We start from the raw sequence: 24,383 nt of genomic DNA on the forward strand, positions 1-24,383 counted from the left end.
AGGGCTTTTGGAAGTCAAGGTATACAATGTCAACCTGTTCCCTCATGTCCAGGTGGTGAATTACCTGGTCATAGAAGGAGATGTGGTTGGTAAGGCAAGACCTGCCCATGATGAAGCTATGCTGGCTGTCATTCAGAATTTTACCTTTTGCAAGCTTTTTGCAGATAGACTCCTTGATGAACTTTTCTAGGATTTTCCCTAGGATGGAAGCTGGGCTGATTGGCCTATAATTACCCAGGTCCTCCCTCCTGCCCTTCTTGTGGATGGGCATACCACTGGCCCTCTTCCAGTCCTTATGTGACCAGACATTTTTAAAGAGCTTTGCAGCCACACACTTCTATCAGTGCATGGCTGTAGAGTGCTTCAGGGGCCCACTTGTACACCAAACCATCTCTGTCAGCACCCTTAGTGTCCAGCATGCTTAAGAGCAGCTGCGGGGAACACAATTAAACTTGTCTGAGTGCTGCACTTTTGGGTTTGGCACACACGAACAAACAGCTGGGATTGCAGAAGCAACATGCTCAAGTCCATGTGCCCCCAGCAGCAGCTGAAACATGGTACCATTAGTGGGCCAACAGCAGAGTTTTTCTCTGAAAAAGTTCACTGTCTTATAAAAGATATACTGTTGTCAGCCTCTATTGCCATTTTCTGTTTTGTCATCTTCTACATAGGATCAGGATTTGATCAAAATTTGCCATTTCTTCCTTCTTGTATATGCAGCTGCTGTTGCTAGTAGAGGCGTAATCTGTAAGAGTTGCCTTGGACTAGGCTATGTATCAAGTTGCAGTAGTGGAAGGTGGGTGCGGGTACAGTAATGAAGTATGTGACTGTATTTCCTGGGTTGTAGCTAGTGTGTTTGGGTTCTTAGTGCAGTTTAGCAATGAAGCATGGAGAGTGAATTACGGACAGGGACTCACACTACAACTGCAGTCAGTTCATACTGAAAATGAGGCAGGGAAAAGAGAGAGGAAGAAGAAATTGCAAGTTACAAAAGGGTTTGCACTCCTGGTGAATGCAGACAATTTAGGTAGATTTGAGGATGAATAGCAAATATATTAGCCATCCTGGTTACCCAGTCAGGGTTTTTTAACCTCTCTAAGTTGCTATATATTCTATCTGAGTATGACTTAGCATCATCTAGAAAACAAAGTACTTACCCGCTGTTTGCACTGAGTACTTGCTTTTAAGTTGGTTCCAAAGTTCTGCCTTATAGAGTAAAAAATATGTTAATTGAGATAGTTTAGTAAATTAACTTAGTTTCTAGTAGTCATCTGTTTAGTAAGAGGGTTTGATATTGTTGGCTTTTGTTGCTTGGACATAAATGAATTTGACAGAGTTATACTGAGTGTTTTATCAAACAATAGGACCTTGATAGACTTCAAAATTTAATGATGCAGTAGGCATTAAGGTCAGGAAAATCATTAGAAACAAGGTATAATAATACTGTCATAGCCCCTGAAGCAAATACAATTTTCAGTTTGTACAGTGGAAAATATAAGTACGGGAATGACATCAGAAAAACAAACGGAAAAGATGTGGTTAAAGTAACTTAATTTGAAATGAGAGAGCTAGATCTTTCTCACTACAAAACCTAAAGGACAAGGCTAAAGGAGAAGAAAGTCTGTCACAATAGGATCATGTTGGCCGTTTGTCCTTCCTTATCTAGTGGTAGAAATAGGATTGATTTCTAATACCCAGAGAAGGCTACAAGCCCAAACCTTTGGAATCCCAGCAAATCCACAGAAATCTAGTAACCACAGTCTGCATTGCCTGTGGAGCCCTGGTAACTCTTTCCTTTTTCTCTTGTATGGATCCACATTACCACAATAGTTGGGGTTAGCACCATTAAAGGGGATTCATGGTAAATTCAATAAAAATAAAACACAATCTATGTTGCTTGTCTCAGATTCCCTCTACATGTTATATCTATTGTACAATTACCTTGTTAATTGTACAATAAATTTAGAGTGGCTACACATGCAGATTAACTATCGTGTCTTAAAAAGGTTGTACCAGTTATAAAGTTATTGCTCAAAAATGTGTAATAACTTTAACACTGGCTTCTAATGTCTAGGCAGTCTGCAGCTGGGAGACCACAGCTGCTGTGATCTCCCAGCTGTGGGGAGCATTACACACCCTCACAGCTGGGAGACTGCAGCAGTACCCAATGGCTGCAGAGAGTCCCGCATCTGAAAGGGCTCTCAGTCCCGAGTGTCCATGTGGCACAGGTAGGACCAAGGAGCCTTATCAGTTGTGAGGATTCTTGGTCCAGCTGCAATGTGGCCCCTGTAGCTGGGTGCTCCCTCAGCAAAGCGGGCTCCCAGCTGTGGGAGTCTGCTTATTGCCAGTGCAGGATCAGGCTCCACCTATACTGGCAGTAAGGTGTATTTGGATCTAATGTGCGATCCCATAATCATGTCTGATGCCATGCACATGTGGTATGGCAGGAGGTGTGATTGTGTTTATGACGCATTAAATCCAATTGTGCCTTTGCCTGCCTGTGTAGAGGGGACCTCAGCAAATTTTTGTAGAACTGATGGGGGAAAAATGTGCATCTGCCAGGACCCATGTGTACCCAATTTAGGGCCAGTTATTACTGACCTGTCCCCATATGCAGAGTTCCTTTCAGAGAGAAGGGATGTAAGGTTTTCTGAAGTGGCTAGCCCCGTGCCAGATGGGAGAGAAAAATAGCTCTGCAGATTCTGGAGGCACAGACTGGCCCTGCTAATTTTAAGTCTAGCATTTTAAATCTTTAAAAAATACCTGCTAATATGGTATTGAAGTCTTATTTTATTTGGTCAAAGAAACACATCTGATAATTATAAATGTGGACTCTTCCCTTCAAAAGTTGCAATATGGACATTTATAAGGGAGCAGCTGGATTCCTATTCAGGCATTTAAGTGATATGGCAGTGAGATTTGCAAAAAATGCTCAGTGCATAACACCTTATTGAGAACAATGGTTGTAAGTGCCTTGTTCCATACACAACCCCTTAAAAACTTTAAAAAGAGGCAGGAAGCTAGTTCATAGGATGAAGTTTCATCTCGGTGAGCCTGTTAAGTTAGCATTAATATTTAGACATTTGACAAGTTGTAGGGTCTTAAGGAAAAAATGTGAAGGATATTCGTACATGGATCAAGGAGAGCATAATCTGCCTTTAATTACCTTTTGAAGATCTTAATATTTTCCTTTTTCCTGATAGCCTTTCCTTATTGTTCTTCTTTGCAGCATGAATACAGATAACTAGCCCTATCTAATCCTTGATTAGATAACTGATTAGAAAAGTGTCAAGTTGCTAACCTATAGGTAAAGCAAACATCAAATAGTGAAAATAAAAATTATCAAGGGATTTAAAGCATTATTTGACTGGATTGCTTTCTGTTAGAATGAACTAATGATAAGATCTTTAGAAAAGCTAGCTCTGCTTCTGGATTTAATTTAAGCATGTTGGCATATGATTGCATTTTAAGTCCAGTTTTAGTAGAGCAACTAAACACAAATAATCCATCTTGGTGGTTTTCATATTTGCTTTAAAAACTTGAACTAACTTAAGCAAAGTGTAGTAGATATTTCTGCCAGGATAGTCATATTCGATAGGAGTGAGAATTTTTTGTGACAGTTATAAGCTGGCAAAAGCCCTAGTGTGGTTGCAGCTATACCACCAAAATGTATCTTTGCTAGTACAGCTTATTTTACTTGGGGAACTAGTTAAATTATACTGGTGGAAGCACTGGGAAAGTTTACCAGTGTAACTGTATTGGCAAATTTTTCTAGTATCAGTTAGGCCTTACTCTAGATAAGTTTTTTTCCAACCTTTTGGTTTCGGCAGCACACTTGCCGGGCCTCTCCCATCCCATGGCACACCAGCCGAGTGCAGGGTGGGGTGGGGGGTGGCAAGCAGCTGGCCAGGCACGGACTGGGAGGGGTGGGTGAGTGGCTGGGCACAGAGAGGGGGTTGGTGCGGCTGAACACAGCGTGCAGATGCAAATCACTGGCTGGAGCCACACATCCCATCTGTTGGTCTGTCTGCGGCGGCAGCGGGTGAGAGGCATGGCTCCAGCCAGCAGAGGGTGTGGCTCCAGGCCAAAATTCTGTGGCACACCTGCACGTGCCTCATGGCACAATGGTTGGGAAACACTGTTCTAGGTATTTGAAGTTGCCTAATCAGCAATTTATAAATGCTTCCCAAGAGAAACTATGTATTGGGGGAAAAAATTCTTACCAAAAGCTTGTTGTATATTTACTGCTACAAAAAAGCAATATTGGCCAAGGAAATTTGTAACAAAAAATTAAGTCTTTAACTCCACTGGTAATTGCTTTTAGGCTTCTGTGAAGTGACTAGTATTCACTTCGGATTTGGATTTGGCCGAATCTGGCGGGGGGGGGCGGTGATTCGAATTACTGTCCCGAATTGATTCTGCTGAAATAGTTTTGGCGATTCGGCTGTTGCCGAAACAGTCAAATCTCCAAATCACACAAGCCCTATCCCCCACCCACTCTCCCAGCCCCGTGTAGCCCCAGGTCCTGGCTCTTTGAAAAAAAAAGCCCCCTGTCACTGGCTCCTGCCAGGCGGGGGGTGATCCCCACTGCCCCCCACGGTTCTGGGCTGTGTGGGGGGGCTCTGTCATGTGGCGTAGACACCCATACAGTCCAATGGGTCGCCAACTGGTTAGAGAGTTGCACCCAGAGGGTGGTAGTGGATGGGTCCTTCTCGACCTGGAAGGACGTGGGAAGTGGGGTCCCACAGGGCTCGGTCCTTGGGCCTGCACTGTTCAATATCTTCATCAGTGATTTGGACGAGGGGGTGCAAAGCACCCTGTTCAAGTTTGCTGATGACACTAAGATGTGGGGGGATGTGGGCACAATAGAGGGGAGCAACAGGCTACAGTTGGACCTAGATAGGTTACAAGGATGGGCGGAGGAGAACAGGATGGGGTTTAACACAGACAAGTGTAAGGTGATGCACCTGGGGAGGAACAATCGGCACCACACATACAGGCTGGGGAACTCCCCTCTTGTCAGCACGGAGGTGGAAAAGGATCTGGGAGTCATTATTGACTCCAAGATGAACATGAGTCGGCAATGTGGGGAGGCGGCTAGGAAGGCCAACTGCACCTTGTCGTGCATCCACAGATGCATCTCGAGCAGGTCCAAGGAGGTGATCCTCCCCCTCTATGCGGCACTGGTCAGGCCGCAGCTGGAGTACTGCGTCCAGTTCTGGGCGCCGCACTTTAAGAGGGATGTGGACAGCATCGAGAGGGTCCAGAGGAGGGCCACTCGTATGATCAAGGGACAGCAGGGTAGGTCCTATGAGGAAAGGTTGCGGGACCTGAACCTGTTCAGCCTTCAAAAGAGAAGGCTGAGGGGGGATCTTGTGGCCTGTTATAAACTGGTTAGGGGGGATCAGCAGGCGCTGGGGGAGTCCCTGTTCCCCCGAGCGCTGCAAGGAGTGACCAGGAACAATGGTCACAAGCTGGCGGAGGGAAGGTTTAAGTTGGACATCAGGAGGCGCTACTTCACGGTCAGGGCGGCTAGAGTCTGGAACCAGCTTCCAAGTGAGGTGGTGCAGGCTCCCACCCTGGGGGTTTTTAAGAGGAGGTTGGATGACCACCTTACTGGGGTCATTTGACCCCAGTGCTCTTCCTGCCATGGCAGGGGGTTGGACTAGATGATCTGCTCAGGTCCCTTCCGACCCTAGAAACTATGAAACTATGAGCCTCCAGAAGCCCTGAGGCCACTGCAGCAGCAGGTGAGTACAGGGTTTTTGGTTTTGTTTTTCAAAGGGCCGGTAGCTGGGGCAGGCAGAACAGCCGTGGAGGTGGGCTGGGAGAGCAGGTGTCGGTTGGGGGGCTTGTGGCAGACCCCCCCATGTGGCGTGGGGCAGTGGGGGCAGTGGGGATCCCCCCCCCTCACCTGGCAGCAGCTATTGAATTGGGGCTTTTTTTTAAACAACCAGGAGCTGGGGCCAGGCAGAGAAGCCATGGGAGGGGCTGGGAGAGTGGGTGGGGGTCAGCAGGTGCTCAGGAGGGCTGGGATGGGGCCTGGCAAGGGTCCTCCCATGGTCCCCTCCTCCAGCCTCCCTCCCCCACCCCCTACTTATCAGCACAGAGTCTGGGTTCAGCTTCCTGCTGCAGCTAGAGGGGACTGGCTGAAATGTCAAAGCTCTCTGAATCTTTTCCGAATCGGTTCAGAGAGCTTTGAATCAATTCGGACTTTTAATTGGTCCCCTGATTCATTTCAGATTTGGAGATTTGGCCGCTGAATCAGGCCGAATCTCCTCCAAATCAAACCAGCATTTGAAGCTTCACACAGCCCTAATTGCTTTCATAGTTTCATAGTAGCTAGGAGTCAGAAGGGACCTGAATAGATAAATCATCTAGTCTAACCCCCGGCCACTGTTTGGAGCACACGCTGGGATCACATGACCCCAGACAGGTGTTCATCTGACCTCTTTTTGAATTTACCCACGGTAGGAGCAAGGACCACTTCCCTAGGAAGTTGGTTCCAGATCCTAGCTACCCTGACAATGAAATAGTGCCTCCTAATCTCTAACCTGAACCTATTCTCCAGCAGCTTCTGGCCATTTTTCCTCATCACCCCAGGTGCTGCTGAGGGGATTAGGACCCTTCCTATTTGCTGCTGATCTCCCCTAATGAGTTTGTAGGCAGCCACCAAATCCCCCCTCAGCCTCCACTTGCTGAGGCTGCACAGGTTCAGGTGCCTCAGCCTCTCCTCCTAGGGCCTGCCCCGTTGCCCTCCAACCAAGTGGGTGGCCCTCCTCTGAACCCTCTCAAGGCAGGCCACATCCTTCTTAAAGTGCGGTGCTTTCAGTCTATCCCAGGTTGAGTGTAAGCATCTAAAGGCTGTTTTTCAGTGAGAGGCTTTTGTGATCTCTGTCTATTTTTTATAATGCACAAGTATTTGTATCACAATGACTAGTGAATGTATAGGCAATGTGAACAGAATTAAATGGGGACAGAGACTGAGGTATTCATGTGATAGTAGTTAATTGAATTGTTGATCTACCTGCGTGTGGATAGAAGCGATTTAATCCTTTGGCTTTGTGAGGTTTTATGGATATTAGCTGAACTTTCTGGGCCAAGTTCTTAGCCAGTAAAAACTGGGGTAGCTCCATGGATGTTTCATCAGCTGGGATTGTAGCCCAATATCTGTAAGTACTGCATCCTTAGTATACCTGCTGTCACTGGGAATTCTATTCAATTTTATTGGCATTAGTATGCGGCAAAAGATTTTTTACATTTTTGTGTTGTTCCTTCTGCGCCGTCCGTGGTAAGATTTGCTGCAGGCTGTCATTTTTGTCTACTATCCAATACATGTTGGCAAGAGTGTTGTGTACTAGACTTTGTGTCTGGTCACAGAAAAAAAAATCATGCAGCTCAGCCAGACCATTCTGTTATTCCTTTAGAATTAAAAGCATATGAAACAGATGCAGCTTAATAAGTTTTTTTATAAATAACATCAACTTAAATAACTTAGAACAATAAAGTTCAAATACAACTTAAAATAAAGTTTAATGCTGTAACAACAGAAAAAGCATGTATAACGGTGGGAAAACAATATTTAAAAGCCATATGCCCTAACAGGAATTATACAAAGGATAGGATATGTTACATAAAAAACCTTAAGATGTCTGAATTTTTACTTCGTCGTTATATAAAATGTTATTTTGTGGAAAGTGAGATGAAGTACATTTATTTATTCCTACTCTTGTTATTTTACATACACTATTTTGAAACATCTTATAGAGCAGCTTTTCTTTTCATTAACATGATCGGGGGCAGCAGGGCAGGCCCTATGAGATCAGGCTACGGGACCTAAACCTATTCAGCCTCCACAAGAGAAGGCTGAGGGGGGATCTAGTGGCCTGTTACAAACTAGTCAGACGGGACCAGCAGGCATTGGGGGAGTCCCTGTTCCCCCAAGCATTGCCAGGAGTGACTAGAAATAATGGTCACAAGCTGGCAGAGGGTAAATTCAGATTAGACATCAGGAGGTGCTACTTCATGGTCAGGGCGGCTAGGATCTGGAACCAACTTCCAAGGGAAGTGGTGCTGGCTCCTGCCCTGGGGGTCTTTAAGACAAGACTTGACAGTCACCTTGCTGGGGTCATTTGACCCCAGTACTCTTTCCTGCCAAGGCAGGGGGTCGGACTTGATGATCTGCTCAGGTCCCTTCCAACCCTACTAACTATGATACTATGAAGCAGGTATGAGCATTTTGTAATGGAGCAACCCTCATTTTTCAAACTATCTTTTTTATCGGAATGCAACAGTAACAAATTTACAAGATTATATTTTTTTCTGATCAGTTACAAGATCATAATTTTTTTCTTATCATCATTAGGGTTTATATTATCAGTTTTTTGCAGGGGAAATTATTTAAAATACTGCTCAACCTCCACATTTAACATTGACTTGATAACATGACGAATCATTCCAGCAGCCTTAAAGTCCGACATATTTTACATAACATTATCATCTGCTTTATTATTATTATAGCAGCCATGTTTAATAAGCAGATAGGTTTTTTTTTTTAAATAAAATATCATCAGATGATCAAGTCATGACTTATTCTTAAGGGTAAATTAATTTAAGAAACTACCCAGTTACTGTACTAACATAATGATTGTACAACTCTTTACAATTTTTTACAACTTTTAGTTACTAAATCTGTTTATTGTGTATATTTTCAAATCTTCTTTAATGCAGTCTCTCAAAAATAAACATAAATGCGCAAGTCCAGCTTGTTCAGTTTCTCAGTAGTTTTCCAGCCTTCCTTGATTACTTATCAGTCTCTTTAAAAATAATCTTCCTGCTGGAACTAGTTTTGAATAGATCATATATGATTAGGATATTGCCAAAGGAAGGAAGTGGGATGCTTTGTGTTCTTTCTTTGTTTTTTTACCTTTTATAGGGATACCTTTATGGTTTAATGTAATAAACATCTCGTTCCCTTTGTGTGTCCATTTTGCTGAAGCATAAGTATTGTAATGGTTTTCTTCAATCAGTTCTATGAAGTTGCAGTCTTCATTGCATACTTTCTGTTAAGAATGAATGATACCATATTATAACATTAGCACTTTTGTTCTTTAAATACATAATGAGAGTGGGGAGGCTGGGGGAGGAACATATACCATGTAATTAATGCCATATGTTATTAAAATACTTTTTAATAAGAATAGGATTTTTCTAAAGCAAAATTAAAGCTCTCATCCTTACATTTTATAAACAAACATGAGTCCTGTATTGGGTAGAAACGCAATTCCTTTCTGTTTGTTAGCCATAATTAACATAAGCTACATATATGTCAAGTAAAAATGAGCTAATAAGAAATATTTTTTGAGATTGAAATATTATTTTTGTATATTGAGTACAAATCTATAACATTATTAGTACCTTTCCATAGAGTTTTCCAGATTTGTTCATTGCTAGAAAGTATTCACTTTCCACCCCTTTGATTGCCACTATTCCAACAGCCACCGTTCTTATTTCCAGAATACCTGCAAAGAAACAGAATGAGGTCTATGAACTATTCATTTGCGTCTTAAGGATTGTACAGTACTTCTGGTTTTATTTAAAATCTGTTGAAATAGTGAGGATGGTTATTAAGAAATAGTTCATGTCATTACACATACGGAGGACAGATTAGCTCATGGTTCTTTGTTTACAGACGTGTGTGTGTATGTGCACACACACACACACACAGAAACTACATGCTGGATCCTAGCGTTATATTCCTAAATTTCCTTGTTAATCTAAGCTGTCTCTATAAGTGTTTTTCAAGAATAAAAATCTTTTTCTTGAATTTTATTTAGCAGGGGGTTCCTTTTGAAAGAAACATAAACATTTTAGGTAGGATTCACAGGAATTTTGTAAGCACTACACTTAAAAGATTAGTGAGAATTTTACCAGAGTCACCTCCTTGAAGAAGCATAAACCTTAGAACTTGCAAATGATGGAAAACAGACCCCAATGTCTGAAAGAAGATAAAGCATCTGCTTGACCCTTTGAGGCTTTGAAAACTGATAGGACCTGTAAAGTTATCTATGTTAGAAGAGAAATAATACAAAAGACAATTGAAAAATTTTTATGCAAATATTTTAACATAGAAGTTTTGGAGTTGTCTTAAATTGCAATACATTGATTTTTAGCTGGAAAACATGCATATACAAGAAGAAACATGCATAGTTACTACAGTGCTTTAAAATTACCTGTAACATAAAAATGTTCTTTTGTTGATTTAAAGATATTGGAATCAAAGTACTGGGTAGTTTTCAAACTTAAGCAGTTAAATAGTTTAAAGATTTCAGTACTTTTTGGCTGGGATGTGCTTTTTCCAACCACGAGCCCACTCTCAAACCAGTAACTATTGAGCTTCCTCTTCTGACATACTAGGCTGGCTATCTTCAGCAAAGGAGCTTTCGGGAGAGAGAAGATTAAGGGCACATTCTGAATAGTGCACACAGGCAGGGGCATGCATTTCTTGCGGAACAAGTAGTAGCAGCATAGATTTGTGCTGCTATTTGTCCCCAGGTGTACACCTTCATGCGTGCTTTGGCACGTGGCAAAGAGACCCAGGTGGGATAGGGGCGGGTGGGCTAAACTTGGTCCACGCTGTCTGCTCCAGCTGAGCAAGGAGGCATGCTCTAGAGCCCCCCAGCTTCTGGCCTGAGCCCCTGCAGGCATGTGGTTGCATTTCCAGAATCAAAAGTGACCGTCTGTTCACTTGCTTATTGGTTCAACCTGTGCAGCTTAGACTAACCTGTGAAGATTGAATAGAGTCAGCCTTGGGCTTTTTGACTGTCTGTACTTAGCCTTAGACTCTAGTAGACTCTACTAGACTCTAGTAGCAGGAAAATCAAGGGAAAGACATTAAGTAAAAAAGCTGGGAATGGGTCTAGTAACTAGATGACTTGTCTCTTCCCTTACTCAGTGCTCTCTTGAGCTTACCTCTCCTCTCTCTGTCTCCGGTTAGACTGTAATGTTAGGCTTTAAAATCTAACACAAACTTTCAGTGAAACTTTCTGAGGTCTTTGACAAGTTTCACTCTGCTGCAAGCTTTGCAGAAACAGAATTGAATGGAACAACTTCAAAGTGGAATTTACAAAAATTGTATTACTGGTAACTTTCACTTAAAACTCACTGTTGTGAAACCACAGTGGAGCATGTAAAATGAATGGTCAGCTTTCCTGCAGCCTGTCAAACATACATTTGACATTTCTGATCTATATGGAAAGAAAACTCATAAATATTCAGAATGATTTTGCAGCATAGGTATATAAATGAGTCTGCTATTTGGTCAGTAACAAGAATTGAGATTTCCCTGAGTAAACTGCTGTTGTTGGCTGAACTAGCATAACTGTTTCGAAGAGCAGCATGTAATGGGAAATAGTATTACTTTTAAAGGAAAGATGCCAGAAGTTTTTGCCTAAGAAAATTATATTGTATTAAATTTGAAATGTCTAGATTTTAATTGTAGTCACTTATTTTTTAATTTGATGATGAAATCCACCTTTAGATTTTGAGGATTACTTTGTTTTGTTTTCAGGTTTCATGCCCCTCTCAGACTTTTGTCATCCAAGTGGGAACCTTCCAGTTGGGTTGTACGTGCCATTTGACTATAATTTTGATTGTAATCCAGAGGGTATAGTCAAATCATCAAGAATCAGAACCATATGGCCAAACAAATAATCACAGCATTTCAAAATCCTGTCCTGGAATGTGAGTGTTGACTACCATTGAAGTCATGGGGAGATGCATTTGAATATTCAGGGATAGAATTACCGTAATTATTTAGTCTGAAGAAGAAAAGACTGATGGGAGAGAGAGATTTGATAACAGTCTTCAAGTATCTGAGAGGGGGAATTGAGAATTATAAAGAGGAATTGATACAACCTAGCCTCTCTGGTTGCAAGAGACATGACAAGCAATAACAGTCTTAAATTGAAAAAAGGGAAATCTAGGCTGGATTTTAGGAAGAACTTTCTAACTATGAGCTTGGTTAAGCATTAGAATAGATTACCTAGAATAGTTGTGAAATTTGCATCCTTGGACGTTTATAAGCGCAGGTTAGACAAATACTTGGTTGGAAAGGTTTAGTCATGAATGATTTTGCCTTGAGCAGAGGTTTGGACTAGATGACTCTTGAGGTCCATTCCAGCCAGACTTTTCTATGATTCTGTGATATAATTTGGCATTGCATCTTTGGTTCCTGATTTAATCATTGGAGAGTCTGAACTATTTTACAGAGTTGAGGCATTTTACAGAATAAAACTCCAGCTAATGTAATTATATCATCCAGATGTATTAAAAGGCAGTGTCAGTGGCAAATTAATAATAATGACAGATTATTCTGAGGTTTTTTTTTCCCAAACTCCTGTTTTTCTAAATAAAAATTACTGTAATTACTTGAATATAAGACAACCCTGATTATATGATGGCCCCCCAGTAATTAGATTCTGTATATGGAACATTTATAAATTTGTTATGATTTTCCAGGTATAGAATCCAATTATTGGAAGTTTCCCTTGAGTTTGTCTCCCTCCCATTGTTACAGCAGGGAAAATAAATTTGGGGGGTCATGTAGCCCTCTTGCCTTCTGCCCCCCAACTTCTTTCCTCTGTAGCTCCTTCCCCCACTCCTTACTGTCAGACCCTGCTCTCCCTGAACACATGGAAGTTAGAAGCACATTTGAAAAAATTGACCTAGAAACAAACATAACTGTAGTAACTTGCATATAGAAAAATTAATACAGGTGCCCATAGACTTAGCTCATCCAGAATGGAGGCAGTTTACCTCTTTTGAAACTGCTGGAAGTTTTAGCACAGGTATTCCATAAACACACTTTTAAGCAGCACTTCTGTACTTATTTGAATATAGTACAAGTTAATTTTTTTTTTGCAAATACATATCTATCTACCTTAGATATAGATATATAATATCTATTTATCTCTATCTCTTATAGATAGATATAGATATCTATAGATAGATATAGATATGCTTTTATATATGTTTTTATTTACACACACACACAGACACACACAGACACAGAGACACACACACACACACACACACACACACATATATATATACCTTTGCTGACCTTTCTCATAACTGACATGGTTCACTTGACAGTCTGTAACATCTACAGTTAGCCATCATCATCCCCATTAATATAACTGCACCCATGCGCCTAGACATCCACATGTCTGTCACCATATAATTTAACCATTACAACCATGCAAAACCACCCTGTGCCCTCTAGCCTTCCCACCCCTCACCCCTCTCACTATCCCTCTGTTTCTTTCCCTAGTCCTTAATCAGTGTCATCTTTGTTATCCTCTTCCTCTCTGTCATCCTCATTGCTCAGCTTCTCTGTCATGATCATTGTTCTCTTCTTTTTCATAATCATTGTCTTCTTTGGCTTCCCATTCTTAAACAGCCTGTGCCATTCTTTCCTCTTCCATGTGTTTTCCACCCTCTTATTCCTGTCATCTCCTACCTCTTATAGTACAGCTGTAGCTCACTCACTTCCATTCTGACGCAGTCCTTAACTAGGAGGTTCATGTGCCTATACAAGAACAGGTTCCTCGTCTTCCTCAGGGCATTTCTGAAGCAGGACACGTACTGGTCAAAGTGGGCTGTTGGGGTCCCTTGCTGTCTGAACCGCGCTACCTCTCTGTTTAGGGTTTTGACTCCTGTTGCCATCTGAAGGAGTTTGCTTTCTCTCCCCCACACTTCCTTGGCATACAGGCAACTCCAGAGGAGGTGGTCAATTGTTTCCTTCTGCCACTGGTTTGCCCCTCTGTTTCATCACTGGCACAGGGAGTGCCCAGTGGGTTACCTGCCAGTTTAAGTCTCTGTGCTCCTTTTGCAAGTCCTTTTGGAACATTTGTTCCCACACAGCTTTGGCAGCTGTTGATGGGTAGTATGTTCATGGGAAACAGTCTTTCTTTTGCCCTTACCACCTCCTGCATCTTATGTGGGTTCATCATGGTCATCAGGGACTTGTTGCATAACTTGTGTCTATTCTGGAAGTGGTCCAGGCGTTTGTAGAACCACAAAGAGTGGGACCATGCTGTACAGGCACATGTTGTGCAGAAAGGACACCCACCAGCATTGCAGCAGATGCCCTAAGTACTTCACAAACTAGGCTGTTTTGGAGTCTGCCCTGGCTGCCCGTTTGCAGATCTGGCTTGTGTAGTTACCCCAGAGAAACAGCAGAATGTCCAACATTCTTCAGCCCCCAATCCATTTTGTCTTGTACAGTGTGGCTCTCACAACCTTCTCCCATATGGAGCCCCAGAAGAAGTGGCACATGGCTTTTTCCATTCTATGGATGATGTGCTTTGAGAGGGGGGAAGACCAGTGCTGTGAATACAAGCACTGGTAACAACACCGTGAGTACTACATGCCCCTTCCGTTGACAGGCAGTACATGTTCCAGAGTCCCAGTGGTAAATCTCTGTTTGACTTCAGCATTGGTCTTTTCCCATGCTTTCTGTCTGTTTAACCCTGGGTCAGACTCCATCCCGAGGATCTTCACCTCCTCATGGGGACAGAGACCCCCAGAGATTACAAGTCCCTGAGTCTGCCCAGTACCAGGCAGGTGCTTTTGCCCATTGTAACAGAGCGCCCAGGTCATTTTGTTGTTCACACTGGTGGTTTGGGCTGGGACTATAATGGGTGGTTTTGGAGGTCCCATTAGTGCCTGTGAGGCACATGATTGTCTTGAGTCCTTACCAGGGGTGGGCTCAAGGTCTGAAGCTATTGTAGAGCCCAGTGAGGGGCAATACAAGGCTACAGAGCTGACAGTGGCCAGAGGCCCAGTGTCCGAGAGAAGCCCAGTGAGATGCGGGCCAGAGACCTAATGTCTGAGAGGGGCACACTGAGACGGAGGCCAGGAACATGGTGCCCAGGAAGGGCCCAGCAAAATAGGGGCTAAGGGCCCAGTGCCAGAAGAGCATGGCCTTCATGGGTCTGGGGCCTGCTGGCCAGAGGCCAGGGACCTTGAGAGTAAAGGTGATACATTGAAGGTAGTTCCTCAAAGCCTGGTCTGGCATGGTGGGCCTAGGCAAACTGTCCTAGCAAAATTGAAATGGGCAGAGGCTGGGGAAGCTGAGGCCCCAACAGATAGAACAGTGTTACTGTAACACCCACAAGGCTTGGGATGGGGTGTAGGGGAGGAAAAGGAGCCACGCAATTTGCCCCTAAGGCTGCAGGTGCCCTATGCAGGCCTAGTTAAGCTGGGAGTGATCCATTAAGATGGAGAACAGAAACGAGACTCTGGGAGGAGAGGACTAGTAGGATTGAGGCTCATTCTGAAGCCTGTTGGTAGCCTTCCTTAAACACTCTTAAATAGTAAGATCAAGGCATGGTGGGAAAGTGAGATAGAGGAGAGAGGCCATAGGATTTGAGCCAGATAGGAGTCACAGTTTCACTAAGAGGGGTCATGGTCACCCCAGTGGTTGCAACCTGTTATACCCATTTGATCTTGGCCCCCGCCTCTCTGTATACCTGGGTGTATTGTAACACTCTTTTTCTACTGACCATTATCACTGCACAGGACATTGAGGTCATCCATGTAGGGCAGGACCTATGTATGATATTAGCTGCAAGCCGAAAGGCTTAAGGGATCAGAACTTGTGGTAGAGGTGATATCTTTTATTAGACCAACTACATTTTTGCAAAAAACCCCTTTAATTACAAGCTTTCATGCACAAGCACCCTTTTTCAGGCATAGGAGAAAAGATTGTAAAAGTTCTTCCAAGTAGAAATGAAAATTCATATTTCATAGGAGAGTTGAAAGTGTGGTAATATCTCCTGTTTGGCACAGTTCATTTTATGTAGAGCCAAAAGGCTCATCATTTACCATATAGTTCATTGGGCTGGGCCCCAGCAGTCAACAGCATTTCAAGCCACAGTTACCCCACAGCTCAGCACTGCTCAGTATGTGTGTATATCCCCCACAAAGGATCCATGTATTAATTAGACCCCTCCCTCTCATTACTGGAACCAGGTGTTCTAGTCATGAGTCATAGGATCCTCCAAAAATCTATGTGCAGATGAGAGATGCAGGGCAACCTAGTCCAGGTCCGTCCACTTCATGGAGGGTGGGGCCACGTTAATCATATGAAACTGGCTGAGAGAGGGGACAACAGAGATTCTGGGTAAGATGTTTGGGGCCCTGTCCAGTGATGTTTGCTAGAAATGTAAGGTTGGTTAAAAATAGGAGTCATTGGAAATGGGAAAGAAAGGTACAGCTCAGAATTAATTCTTCACTGTCTAATCTTAAATCCAAGATCTGGGATTTGTGTGTGATTAGTGTTATAGAAATTATGTAATGAGCACATAGACACCTGCATTTGTTGTAGTAGGGGTTAGGACTTAATCCAGTGGAATGTAGCTATAGAAAACTCAGCCATGCAATAAAATATTGCCCCAGGGCAAGTATCTTATTTCACCTTAAACTCTCCCTAAACCTTCCTCTTCATACCCGCACCCTAAAATTCAACAGTTTCTATGATCAGAAAGCAGATGTGTAGAAAAAAGAAAAATAACAACAACAAACCAAAACAAAATAAACACTGGGAGGTAGGAGAAAGAAAATAATCCAACACAGAAGTGTAATCAGATCTTGCTATATCATGGTAGTAAAGTCATGCTCGCATCATGTCAAGAATAATTAAGGATAAAGCAGAAAAACATTCATGGACATTTTACCCTTCGGGTTTTGGTTGCCTTGATGATTCTGCATGGCCCACTATGGTAAGATACAGTGGAGAACTGAGAGATGTTCTTGGTTGCTTTGTGGTCCTCAGTTGTAGCTCAAAGGATGTAGGATATTATGGTTAAAACTGATACTTTTCTTTGAAAATTGAGAAAGATAAGACATCTATACCTGACATAATGCCCTGCATCCCCCACCAACACTAATAAAATGTTTGTGACTTTTGTGAATAAAAATTAATTTTAAAAATAAACTAAGATGATTTTCTCTTCTTTTCCATCAAGTGGAAACTTAAGGCATCTATTTGGGAAACCATCCTTGTTCAGGAAGTCACTTAATCGCACGCTTGAATCCTTTTGAATGTATATGCTGTATCAACACTTTCCTAAATTTGTAGGGATGAACATAATTAGTGTTGTCTTCAATAGGGGCCACAAAAATATACCAGTATAGTATTCAGTAATTACTGGATGAGATTTTCACAAGTTGTCAGCATTTGGCCAAAACCTGCTCCCACTGAAGTGGATGGGAGTTTACAGTTGCTATGAATAGGAACAGAGTTTACACTAAGGAAAATACCATTACTCAGGAGCAGATTTCCACTGAAGTATTCAGTAGTAACTGTTTTTAACTTCAGGCCTCTTAGAAATCTTAATTTAAGGAAGAACTTATTACAATTTTAGTCTATGCCCAACATGCCATTACTTACATTTCAAATAATACTGATTCTACAGTTTCAGACTGAATAATCAGTCATTTTAGCATCTCTCCATATGAGAAAGTGAGAATCTACCAGGTGAGGAGGAGAAATTCAAAGTTCATATAGTTATGTTTCTCTGAAAGCATCAAGTAACTGTTAATTAAAGTTTAATTGTTTTTCTTAGTGAGTTTTTGTAGTCCATTAAACTCATAGAACAGCTGGAAGGAGGAGCTGTTTACTCAAGACTAATCTTCCAGTGAATCTGTCATCTGTTGAAGACTGGAAATGAAGACTATCTTTGCTCTGCTTTATCCAAAGGAGCTGTGTAATTGCTGAATTTACAAGAACCCAGAAGAAACTTGGAAAGGGGCAGAATTAAAGCTAGAAAGAGAGAAAAACTACAAATAGATAAACAAATTGAACAAAAACAACATGAAATTCCAAGTAATTTTGTAGGGTTGCATGGTCAATCTATCAAATTTAGCTTGAGATTTTCTGTAGCCCAAGGTCTGAAGTTCTACTGACATTCAAAATAGATCATTTGGCATGTTAACCCTGATTAGCTTTCTACAATCTCTTCTTAGGAGAGCAGTACAATAGTAATTGGCTACAACATACTCTACTTCTTAAGGCAAATTAGATATTAGACAATGAATGGAAAGTAGATGAGGGTGCAATGGCTTATTTTTAAATCTTTGTTGGTTTCAGTGGGACTGGAACTAATTAGTATTTGGAGAGAATAGCTTTTAGTTCATTGCTACTAGTTTAGCATATCAATGGACCAAAGTTCAAGAGTACAAATTTACATTTCTGGATTTCTTCTATGAGCTTCATTTGTAGGGCAGTATTATAATCTGAAAACTTAGATAAAGGACAGGTTTTTCACCTAGGTATCTCACTGATTGGTATCTTCCTTATATGATAGGATATTACTAAAATATTATTTACTCTTGAAAAACTGATGGGGCTGGGGGGGTTTTGAGTCGTCTGAAATTTTATGCCTTTGATTTTTATTAGTAGTACTTATACAATGAAAAAAAATGTTTATTTTTTAATTTGGATAATTTTAGTCTTTTTGTATTAATACTTTTTAAGTAATAGAATAATCCTAGAGATTTTAGGGTTTTTTAGTTATTTGCTTGCAACATTATACAGTTTATTTACAAATGTTATTTAATGTCTTTTTCTTAAGTTGTGGCTGTAGTTAAATAGGTATCCAGGTTTCTTAGCACATGGTTTTGTCTATAAATACCTTTGCAAAGTAATCAAGACATTGAAATCAAGTAGATTTCAGCATGGATGTTGCATTTAATAACTTAGAAATAAGCTATTACATTTGCCCTAAATCAGATTGTACTTTTTATATATGAGGGTGGCGATTAAGAGGTGACCACACTTATATGTATTACCCAGATGTATGAAGCCAAAAGTCAGAATCAGTGAAAGAAGTACAAAGCAACATACATTAGATAATATAAATGTGCCACTGTATTTGAAAGTTTGAAAAAGTACTAAAAAAGAATAAATTAAAAAATGCACATCAAGAAAACCTGAAGTCATTTAGTTAAAATGAGTTTAAAACAATTATCTGCAAGACAAAATCCCATATACACCACAAAGCAGAAGCTGACAGCACTGTGAAACTGCATGTAACACCCTCTACAAAAGACAGTTTGTTCAAGAATTGTGTTGCTTTCTTCTGGAGCTTACATTTCCATGTGGAAGTTCCAGTCACCAGTAACATGGAGTCATACATGTGGTAATATGTACTCATGAATCCATGGAAGTAGCTCTGCAAAAAACATGTTGCTGACTTCAATAACTTTCTTATAAGTGGTCAAAAGGGTCCAAAGAAGCTCCTTATGCCTCATGTTTGCTAGACAGCTGCTCAATCTACTTCCTCCACTTTAGAAAATTTTCTCCAGTCAGTGCCCTATTGCATCCAAGGCCATGAACAGGCGTTATTTTTGTGCCAGGAGAAAAGCCTTTGTCCTGGCACAAAAAGAGATTGTACGGCCCTTCAGGGGCTTTTTTACAGAAGAGAACTGGCTCTTTTGCAAAAATGTTAAATCAAAAATCTACCAGGAAGATCACCCACCTCCTGATCTAACATGAACACCTGTACACTTCTCAGATGTGGAGGCCATGCAATATCCCAAAATCCTTTGCTCTCTGGTTGCTCATTCACTGTGCTAGCTGTCACGGAGGCCTATGCAGGATCCTGCCTATCCATCCAGCCAGCCATGCCTCGCCAACCTGCCGACTGGGGAGATGAGGGGGACATTGTCCTATAGCAGGAACCTTACCAGAGCAGGTTTCCACTGTAGGAGAATGCCCCCACTCCTCTCCCCCACCACTGCTCCAGGTCAGCCCTGAGCAGTGCAGGTGTAGGCAGGCTATTGTGCCACAGTAGCAGGCCATTTAAATCCTCCTTTTAAAACTTCTTTTAAATGCTGAAAACTCAGAGAGAGAAAAAGAGAAGATGGGATCCTTAAGGAAAGGAGAACAAAGCCAAATAGAACTGAATCTATTTATTATTTGCACCTTAAGGCTTTTCTTTTTAAAATAACATTTAAAACATTTTTAACACAGCTAAACAAATTTCTGGATGTTTTATAATGGCCCAGTCTTCTTCCACAGCGACATATGAGAACATGTTTGTATTTGAACCTTCTGTCCTTGATAATACTATATTTGATCTGTATATGAAAGTCAGCAAGTATGGAACCAGGAAAAAGTTTGCTGAAATATGAAGACAGAAGTTGATATCAGCAAAAAAATGTTAGCAGAAAACTCATACATCCTCTTCTAGTAAGTGCTGCCTAAAGCATTTTGAATCTCAAATTGGGAAAGAGGGTAAAGAAAAGGCTTGCGTGGAAAATAAGTCACATAAAAATAAAACTGTTTTTAAGCATTGCTAACTTGTGTTTCTAATTAATTAGGTTGGGAGTACATGTTTATGAGTTCAGATGACCTTTAAAGATGAATTCAAGGCCAAGAAAAAAGCTCTATTCATTGCTTACATGACAGTATCTAAATGGAGTTTATGTTATTTGCTCTTTTCTTTTGGAGTTTAAATAAGTTAATGTTTATGCTTTATAAAGCATTACTAGCAATCAAGGAAATGTATAGTTTTGGAAACATTTCAGATAGGTTTTATTGATGTTAGCTTGTGCATGTTTGCATTATGTGAGGCAGCACAGTAAATACTTTGATTAGCTGGCTTATTAACTTGAAGAGTCCTTCTAGAAGAATATACCAATATTTATACAATAAAAGTAGACTCATACTTCCATGTAATAGATTTGTAGAACATCACATTTGAAAAGCATCATCTTTTGTTCCTCTTTAAAAAAAAAATGTATTTATATACAATATTATATTTCATTTAAGTTACCTGTGTTTTAGCTCTGATGAATTTTTATTTCATTTTAAGGGGAGCAATTGGTCAGCTCATAAAAGAAAACACAGTAATATACAATTTGCCATAAATAAAGGGTATTTGTTTAGAAGAAATGTAGGTTTTATTTAACACTTCTTTTTCTTTTTATTGAATTACCTCCCTCCACTTTATTAGATTACAGTTCACAGAATTAGAATTAGAATTTGTATTCCATGCTGCCTTCAGCGAGAGACTGAAGTACACCAGCTAGTAACATCCAAAACTAACTTTAGTGAACTGATAAGTGCTCTCATGGATAAGAAATATATGTGTATTTGACACAAACAATAATAGGTATTGGTATCCCCACGCAGTGTTCTGCATTCCTTTTTCTATAAAGGTATGACTTTGCATTTCTCTAACATATGTTGTTCAAATGATCCCAACTTAATAAGCAATCCAGATCTGACCTTGAATCTGTTTCTGTAGAATTGACTGGTCCTATCAGTTCCTCCACCATTTTTGTATCATCTACGAAGTTTCTTAGAATTTATTTTATATTTCTTTCAGACCATTGATAACAATATTAAATAGCACTGGGCCAAGAATAGCATGCAGCAGGACCCTGTTTAAAACACCCTGTTAAGAGCTGTCACTTAGGAAATGTTTATGATATGTTACATTGATTTTGTGGGGTGCTAATATTTTGATCAGCATGTTGCATACAGCAAGTCAAATGCCTTACTAGTCTATGTCAGCGTAGTCACCTACTATGAGCAAAACCTGTAATCTCAAAAAAATGTATCAGATTAATTTAATATAAGACCTTGTTGATTATCATTAATTATGCTTCTTCTGTTTAATTCTGTACTGATTGCATCCACTCTCAGACTTTCTATGATTTTACCCCAGGACATTGTCAGGTTAGTGGGACTAGGTTTATAGCATAATTATCATGCATGCTCTATGTACCAGATGTTTTCTTAGTACAGAGGATCAATTGAGAGGTAGCTTGATCGTGTAGTTGAGCACATATACTAAGGCTGTGTGTAGACTAAATGAGGGGCATATGTGCATGACACTTTAAAGTGGGATAAATGCTTTTGCATTGCTTTAAGGGTGTCGGTATTTGTACGTGTCAGTGGCGTATTGTGCATTAATAACAGCCGTTGTGGGAGAAACGGCGGCATAATGCAGCTTAAATGACTTGGGGCGCAGCAAACTAAAACACCTCCGAGGAGTTTTAGTTTGCTGCCCTTACAGCCGTGGAACAAAGCACCAGACTCCGTGCAGCTCAGGGGCTCTGGAGGAAGCCCTGCAGGCAGCCTGGCAGCAGCCCGGGAAGGCAGGCTCCGCCCAAGAAAAACAATGAGCTTGATCTGTTTCCCTGCCCCTCCCTCCCCTTCCGCCCCAGATCCTGCCTCCTCGCCTGAGCTGTGTAGGGCCTCAGTGCTTTCCTCTACAGCTGCAGTGCCCCCCCGGGACCGCCCAAGCCAAGTGCCTGTGAATGGGTACCACCTGTGCGGGGGCTGTTGCACCAGCACCTCCTCCCATGGAACTTGCTCCCTCTTGCTGCAACAGAGACCATATTTAATAATAAAACAATGCAAAACATCTATTTTGTGAAGTGCGGAAGGCCACAGGTTGAGCTATAGTTCATTAGCATGATAAGGGGGGTTTCTTTATGAATGTTTTCATTGAATGGGATGCTGCATTTAATCTAAGGGAAATGCAGTAGACACAAGAATGGTATTTGGGATATAAAAAAATCAATTGGTCAAGTCCATTGTCAAATTATTCTGTTTAGGTCTTCCTTACTTAATACCATATTATCTATGGACTGCTACACTTCAACTTGTTTTTCACTCCTAAAAGAACCTGGTTACTATGATTTCTGAATTAAATGACATAATGGTTGTATCACATTAGTCTGAGTGATTGATGGAATAGGGTAATTGTGAAATTTGAGCCTTCAGGGTTTAACCTGAGAGAAGCTTTAACTTGCTAGCAGCCTTGTGGATAATATGGATATAACATGAGATGGATAAGTTAGGGTTTATAACTGAATTTAAGAAGGAAAACAATGTTCTAAAACTGAACTGAGGTGGTTGAATATTAGATATTGTGAGAGTTAGTAAGTTGGGATTCTCTGATACTTGGTTATATCATTTGATCTGGAGAGCTCTGGAATTTGGCTGCCCTAAGTACTGGCCTTTAGAACTTTATTTCATAATAGGGGTAATGCAAGGGTCCACCCAAGCCTTTGTGACCTTTGGGACTGGTGTGATTATGGCATATCAGTCTCTGTAGCTAGCAGGACATAAGGCAGCAGTATTGTTAACATCTTGTCCAGCAACTGATTGGAATCATCTGGTACCTAACAGGCACATCTACATGTGCCTATTAATGTGCAGTAATAAACTCCAGAGTTTATTGCTGCTCCACAGTTTATTGCTCTGGAGTTTATTGCTCCTGGACACATGTCTGCACGTTCACGTGGGATTGCATCATGTTGAACTGGAGTGCAACAGTCCTAGCCGGCAGGAGAACCCGGGGGTTAGCTTGCCAGCCCAGGGCTGCTCCCACCTGTTCAGTGTGCTGCGGAGGGGTTGGCTGGGACACTAAGGTTGGGCTAGCTACAGGCAGTCCATTCACTGAAGCACCATCATGCCCCAGCCAGCTAGGACAGCGACTACACATGCACTGCTGCAGGTTTTTTCTCTGCAGTAGGATAGTACTTATATTTACAAGAACTATCCTGCTGTGGGGTAAATTAGTACTCCAGCCTAATAGGGGCATATGTGTAGACATCAAGACACACAGCTACTTAATGTACTCCACAGTAAATGTCTTGTGCAGACATGCCCAATTACAGCTAGATTAACTGAGGCAACCTTCATTGCAAGTCCTGAGAAAAGCTACTCAAACCTCTGGATCTGTAGCAAGATGTCTAGCAGTTCTGCAACCTCAACCCAATTACAGTTACTGGCACCTTACTACCTACTACTGGTACACAGACGTATTTAAAACTGCTATACTGTTTCAGGTGTCGTAAGAGTGAACTGCTGGAGAATTTCTGGGGATTGCTCAGGATTCCATAAGGTGGTGAGCACTTGTTGTAGTTGCTGAAACTGAAGTCACTCTATTCAGTTGGAATGTAAGAGTCCTGGTACTTTTCAGAAGCATTCATGATCAGAACCTTGAAAGCAGTTGCATGTGATCAGAATAAGGTTATAAATAAAAAATGTGATAGTTCCATTTATTTCCCTAATGACTTTGCTCTAAAAGTGTCAGAAAATGAACCAAACTTAGATTTCATAGACATTAGGAAGGGACCTTGGAAGATCATCAAGTCCAGCCCCCACCCGAAGGGCAGGAAGTCAGCTGGGGTCATAGAATCCCAGCAAGATAAGCATCCAATTTGCTCTTGAAGGTGTTCAGTGTGGGTGCTTGAGCCACCTCTGATGGCAGGCTGTTCCAGACCTCGGGGGCTTGGACAGTAAAGAAATTCTTCCTTATGTCCAGCCTGAAATGGTCTTGTAGTAGTTTATA

The 24,383-nt window shown here is 41.4% G+C and overlaps 1 protein-coding gene across 2 annotated transcripts in view; it reads right to left on the minus strand.

Moving 5' to 3' along the window:
* Positions 1 to 8,231: 8,231 nt before the first annotated feature.
* The window catches only part of FGF7 (fibroblast growth factor 7), an 82,913-nt gene continuing 66,761 nt past the window's right edge, over positions 8,232 to 24,383 (minus strand). For both annotated transcript variants that reach the window (XM_019504164.1, XM_019504163.1), the window contains exons 3-4: positions 9,418 to 9,521; positions 8,232 to 9,062 (exon numbers count right to left, since the gene is read on the minus strand). In XM_019504164.1, the coding sequence (XP_019359709.1) occupies positions 8,868 to 9,062; positions 9,418 to 9,521 (299 nt within the window). In that variant the 3' untranslated portion in view covers positions 8,232 to 8,867. The remainder of the gene's footprint in view (positions 9,063 to 9,417; positions 9,522 to 24,383) is intronic.

This window comes from Gavialis gangeticus, unplaced genomic scaffold (assembly GCF_001723915.1).
Source record: "Gavialis gangeticus isolate Ggan-Ray unplaced genomic scaffold, GavGan_comp1, whole genome shotgun sequence".
NCBI lineage: Eukaryota > Metazoa > Chordata > Crocodylia > Gavialidae > Gavialis > Gavialis gangeticus.